At 44.4% G+C, this 6,574-nt stretch overlaps 1 protein-coding gene across 5 annotated transcripts in view; it reads left to right on the forward strand.

The window, feature by feature from the left end:
- The window catches only part of LOC130267456 (NAD-dependent protein deacetylase sirtuin-3-like), a 49,538-nt gene that overhangs the window by 27,348 nt on the left and 15,616 nt on the right, over window positions 1–6,574 (forward strand). For all 5 annotated transcript variants that reach the window (XM_056517304.1, XM_056517303.1, XM_056517302.1 and 2 more), the window contains exons 4-6: window positions 2,120–2,352; window positions 4,547–4,647; window positions 5,791–5,952. In XM_056517304.1, the coding sequence (XP_056373279.1) occupies window positions 2,120–2,352; window positions 4,547–4,647; window positions 5,791–5,952 (496 nt within the window). The remainder of the gene's footprint in view (window positions 1–2,119; window positions 2,353–4,546; window positions 4,648–5,790; window positions 5,953–6,574) is intronic.

A 6,574-nucleotide genomic window follows, 5' to 3' on the forward strand; every position in this document is an offset into this window, starting at 1 on the left:
AAAAATTTTACTAGACCCCGATTTCTTCAAGGAATTTTGGGCCTTATCTAAGCCCGTAAAGAGGCCAACGAATCTATTGACGTCTTTCATTACACTGTCCCCAAAAAGCATGCCTGCTGCCGAAGGACCCGGTTCGGTCTCGGCCAGATGGGACAGTTGAGGGTCGAGGCGCATAAGGATCGACCGGCGCCTCTCAACAGAGCAAGTGGTATTAGCAGTACCTGCCAGGCAAATGGCTCTCTGAGCCCACCCACGGAGCTGACGGACGTCCACAGGCTCATCCGTCGCTGCAGCGTGCTCCGCTAAGTTAAGGATTTTAGTGAGGGGGCCCATTAAATCAAGGATACGCTCCTGTATAGTTTTGAAGGAGCGCTCTATTCCTTTCTTAGTGAATTTTCCTGATTTCAATAGATACTTCATCAGGATAGGATCCACCTCAGGGGTGACCACCACTTTATTGGGGATAAAAGGTCTAGGGCATTCGGCCCTCAGCTTATTACGGCTGGACCTATCCAGAGATTTGCGTGCCCAAAGTTCTACATATTGGGCCACATGGGGGAGTGGTGACCAGTCGCCCGATCTCGGGTGGGAGATCGCGTCTGGGTGGAACAGGGGCTCTCCTAGGGCATCTAGGATAACATTGCCCTGCGTGGCAGGGTTGGCGTCGGTGTCGAGCGCCGTATCCCCAGCATCCTCTTCAATATTGGGATTGGACTCATAGTCCTCAGACTCATTGGAAGAACCCGAAGAATCCTCAGTAGAGGAGTCCACATAGGAGTCGGGTTTTGCCCGCCTAGCGGACTTATGCCTCTTGCCATGTAACTCCCCGAGGCCCAGGGGTCGAGCGGAGTCTGAAGCATGCTGGGGTTGACAGACCGGGGTAGGAACTGTCTGGAGCATATTATTATCTTCCCCTGCCGGGGAGTCGGAGGTGTGCTTCCTTTTATGGGAAGCTTTGCCCTTTTTTATCTGCGGCTCTCCACCGTGAAGTGGAGGGACTGGGGCATGGGAACCCTGTTGATGCGGGCCAGAGGACAACATGGAAGAGGCCAGGGCTGCTTGGACCGATCTGTTAATTAGGTCCTGAATCTGGGTGGCGGACATAAATTGTGCCGAATCCAGAGAGAGGGGTTCACCTCTGAGAGGGGCAGGTGAAGGTTCCTCAGCCATAATAACGGTAGGGTAAAAAGGAACTTGGGTAGTGAACTAAGGGGTTAATTTATGCCTAATGTACGCAGAAACCTAACTAGGCGGAATAAATTCCGATCCACAGAAAAACAATGTATGGGGCACTACACTACCTACTCAAACACAGTACCGGGTTCCGATCCTCCACACCGCAGGCGAAGCACTGTCTTTGCGGTGGGAGGGGAGCCCGGAGTCTTAGCACCCAGGGGACGAAGTCTCGCGAGACTACGTCCCTCTGAGTCCTGATTGGAGGTCGCCAGAGCGCTTCTCCATAAGCGCAGAGACGCCGCCCCCTTACCGAGCGCAGGCCGCAGTGAAAGCGGCCAGCTAGGGAGAAGAAACTCCGCCCCCAGCCCGCGCGCGCGAACTCGGAGGAGAGGAGAAAGCGCAAGAAATGGCGAAGGGGGGGGGAGGGGAAGGTGGCGATACTAGCGCAGGGGTAATAGGAAGACGCCGAAGCGGCGACAGAGTGAGAAAAAGCCCAGAATCGGGAATTTCCGGCGCTGGGTAGAAGTATAGAGGAGAAAAGAAGTGAGATAAAGAAAAAACTGAATCTGTGGATACTACTCACGCAGAGAAGCACCACACAAGGTATTACTATAGAACAATATCACCTATAGAACAATATCACAGAGATACAGAAAGTATAAATCACTGAATATAGAGTACACTTATCTTGGGTCTGCTATGAGCAGAAAGAAAGAGGAAGACCTATATGGGGGCAGTCCTTATATAGGGGCTACGGAGGAGGAGTGACTACTGTGGCCCTAGGACTGCTGGGAGTTGTAGTTTGAAGTTTTTTCTTTTATTAAATTGATTACCAAAGTGTTCTGCTATGGGCATTATTAAAGAAAGAATAATGCATAAGATATGAGCCTCCTGTCTGATATATAATTGTGGGTTATGTCAACCATTTCTCCCCATGTCACAGGACACCAGGCTCCGGCCTATACGATAACCTGAAGAAGTACCATGTTCCATACCCAGAGGCCATCTTTGACATTGACTATTTTACCTACAACCCTCAGCCCTTCTTTGTCCTTGCCAAGGACTTATACCCAGGAAAATACAAGCCAAATATCGTCCACTATTTTCTACGACTGCTGCATGAAAAGGGCGTATTGCTTAGATGTTACACGCAGAATATCGATGGACTGGAAAGAAGTAAGATCAACAACTACACCATCAATTATTATTATCATTTTTTCTGTACACATTTTTTCCCCCCATTTTCATGCACAGGACCCACACCCGGAAGTGTTGTAGTGCAAGACTCAGACACATTGGCCCTGATTCACTATTGTAAACCCGACCTGCTTTGTCAGGTTGTGCGCTAGATTTTGGCGCATTGTGCCAGAATTTCTGTCTGCGCCAAAAAAATCTCAACCAATTTTCCATTTTACTGAGAGAACCCGAAAAGGGGCATGGCTGCCAGTGGCAAAGGGGGTATGGTCGCCAAAAAGGAGCGTTTCCCCGACGTTTTCAAAAAATCCCAACAGATTTACTAAGGTTTCCATGTAAAATGTGGTGGAATTGAGCTCTGGAAAACCAGACCGATAAGACCATGTGTTAAAAAAAATTAAAGGGGTTATCCAGGAAAAAAAACTCTCTATCTCTCTCTATCTATATCTATATAAAATCAATATAAACTGGCTCCAGAAAGTTAAACAGATTTGTAAATTACTTCTATTAAAAAATCTTAATCCTTTCAGTACTTATGAGCTTCTGAAGTTAAGGTTGTTCTTTTCTGTCTAAGTGCTCTCTGATGACACGTGTCTCGGGAACCGCCCAGTTTAGAAGAGGTTTGCTATGGGGATTTGGTTCTAAACTGGGCGGTTCCAGAGACACGTGTCATCAGAGAGCACTTAGACAGAAAAGAACAACTCAACTTCAGAAGCTCATAAGTACTGAAAGGATTAAGATTTTTTAACAGAAGTAATTTACAAATCTGTTTAACTTTCTGGAGACAGTTGATATATAAAAAGTTTTTCCTGGATAACCCCTTTAAATACATTTGGGAAAAGTCCAAAATGTAGGGAAACATTAGTAAATACCGTGGAAAAATACCTGTAGGGAATTAAAACCCACGAAGAAAACTCCACTCTTAGTAAATCAGGGCCAATATGTCATGAGTCACATGGTCTACAGGGGGCGTGGCTAGTCTGCAGTGGGTTGGTGGATAGTAGGATGGAAGGGATTTACTTAAAGGGGTACTCCGCTGCTCAGCGTTTGGAACAAACTGTTCCGAACACTGGAGCCAGTGCAGGGAGCTCGTGATGTCATAGCCCCGCCCCCTCATGACATCACACCCCGCCCCCTCAATGCAAGTCCGTGGGAGGGGGTGGCTGTCACTCCCCCACCTATAGACTTGTATTGAGGGGGCGGGACTATGAAGTCACAAGCTGCCGGCTCCAGCATTCGGAACAGGTTGTTCCAAACACTGAGCAGCGGAGTACCCCTTTAAGTAATGCTTCCCTCCCACCCACAGCAGCATAGCCACACCCCCTTGAGACCATGTGACTTATGGCCTATTGTCTCGGGCCACATGGAATGCTGGGAAAGGTCAGAGACAACAGTACCATAAGTGGACTTCTGGGTGTGAGTCCTCCGCATGAAAGCGGGACAAAGCAGCACACTGAGAAAATGGAGGCATATAACTTGGTATCATGGGCTCAAAGACTGAAGACAAAAATCCTGGAACACCCCTTTAAAGAAGTTATCTAGGGGGAAAACTTTTTTTTATTTTTATTTTTTTAAATAAAACACTACCGCACCTGTCTTAAAGGGGTACTCCGCTGCTCAGCATTTGGAACAAACTGTTGCGAACGCTGGAGCCGGCGCCGGGAGCTCATGACGTCATAGCTCCCCTAATGCCGTCACGTCCCGCCCCCTCAATGCAAGTCTATGGGAGGGGGCGTGACGACTGTCACGCCCCCTCCCATAGACTTGCATTGAGGGGGCGGGGCTATGACGTCATGAGCTCCCGACTCCAGTGTTCGGAACAGTTTGTTCCAAATGCTGAGCAGCGGAGTACCCCTTTTAAGGTTGTGTGTAGTATTGCAGCTCAGTTCCAGTAAATTAAAGCCAAATTGAAATACCACACACAACCTGAGGACAGGGGTGGTGCTGTTTTTGGGAGAAACTAGTTTTTCTTTTTTTTTCTATTCCTGAATAACCCCTTTTTAGGTAACAACATTTTCGGCCTGCAGCAACCACTAGGGGTAGTTTAGGAGAATACTGAACTTGTATAAATCTAAATGCAGTCAACAACTCCCATCATCCGCTTGCCACGGAGTGACTCCCATTATACTTGCTTGCTGTTACAAAATTTGCTAAATTCTCCTTTTTATCTTTCCAGTGGCCGGGATCCCTCCCGAAAAGCTTGTTGAAGCCCATGGAACGTTCTCCACCGCTTCGTGTCATCTGTGTTACACACCTTTCCCTGCAAAAGAGGCGCAGGTACCTTTATACAATGCTGACCGCATCCTAAAACTCACACGTGACGCCAAAGCTCCACCGCATGAAAGTTAAACAGATTGGTAAATTACTTCTATTAAAAAAATCTTAATCCTTCCTGTACTTATTAGCTGCTGAATACTACAGAGCTAAAACAGAGCTCTCTGCTGACATCACGAGCAAAGTGCTCTCTGCTGACATCTCTGTCCATTTTAGGAACTGTCCAGAGCAGCATATGTTTGCTATGGGGATTTTCTCCTCCTCTGGACAGTTCCTAAAATGGACAGAGATGTCAGCAGAGAGCACTGTGCTCGTGATGTCAGTAGAGAGCTCTGTGTTCCAAAAAGAAAAGAATTTCCTCTGTAGTATTCAGCAGCTAATAAGTACTGGAAGGATTAAGATTTTTTTTAATAGAAGTAATTTACTAATGTGTTTAAAGGGCTATTCCAGGGAAAAAAAACTTTATATATATATATATATATATATCAACTGGCTCCAGAAAGATAAACAGATTTGTAAATTACTTCTATTAAAAAAAAAAAACCTTAATCCTTTTAAGAATTGTCAGCTGCTGAAGTTGAGTCGTTGTTTTCTGTCTAGCAACAGTGCTCTCTGCTGACATCTCTGCTTGTCTCGGGAACTGCACAGAGTAGAAGAGGTTTGCTATGGGGATTTGCTTCTAAACTGGGCGGTTCCCGAGACACGTGTCATCAGAGAGCACTTAGACAGAAAATAACAACTCAACTTCAGAAGCTCATAAGTACTGAAAGGATTAAGATTATTTAATAGAAGTAATTTACAAATCTGTTTAACTCTCTGGAGCCAGTTGATATATATATATATATATATATATATATATATATATATATATATATATATATATATATATATATATATATATATATATATATATAATATATATATATATTTAATTATATTATATTTAATTATATTATATTTAATTATATTATATATATATATAATATATATTTTCCTGGATAACCCCTATAACTTTCTGTCACCAGTTGATTTAAGAAAAATAAATATATAAAATTTCCACCGGAGTACCCCTTTAAAATATTGTTGTTTTTTTATACTCTGCTTTGTGGGACATGGCTCTTCCTAATTATTTGTTGTCTTATTTAGGATTGCATTATGAATGGCGACTCTCCTCGCTGTAATGTCTGCTACGGGGTGGTTAAGCCGGATATAGTTTTTTTTGGCGAAGACCTTCCAAAAAGTTTTCACAACTTTTCTAAGGATTTTCCCAAGGCGGATCTGCTGATTGTGATGGGGACCTCATTAGAGGTAATAAGGAGGGTACCGGATGTGGATGTAGGCTTAAAGTGGGACACCGATTCGAAAATACATTTTTTTAAATCAACTGGTGCCAGAAAGTTAAACAGATATGTAAATTGCTTCTATTAAACATATCTTAATCCTTCCAGTACTTATCAGCTGTTGTATGCTCCAGAGGAAGTTGTGTAGTTTTTTTCCAGTCTGATCACAGTGCTCTCTGCTGACACCTCTGTCTGTAACGGGAACTGTCCAGAGAGCACTGTGGTCAGACAGAAAAGAAATCCAGAAAGAAACACAACTTCCTGTGGAGCATACAGCAGCTGATAAGTACTATAAGGGTAAAGATTTTTTAATAGAAGTCATTTACAAATCTTTTTAACTTTCTGGCACCAGTTGATTTGAAATGTTTTCACCGGAGTTCCCCTTTTAAAGTGTACCTGTCATATCACAGAAAAAAATACTGCTTCTGTTACTCTGTCATGCATATGATTTACATGTCTTTTTTTTGTGTCTAGCATCTGTAATCCCTCCGTTCTGCTGCTCACTCATTCTGACATCCACTGTTCAGGAAGGGGAGTGTCTGAGGCAAAGCACTGAGCCCGCCCTCACTCACCATGCATTCACTTTCTCC

Source organism: Hyla sarda, chromosome 4 (genome assembly GCF_029499605.1).
Source record: "Hyla sarda isolate aHylSar1 chromosome 4, aHylSar1.hap1, whole genome shotgun sequence".
Lineage (NCBI taxonomy): Eukaryota > Metazoa > Chordata > Amphibia > Anura > Hylidae > Hyla > Hyla sarda.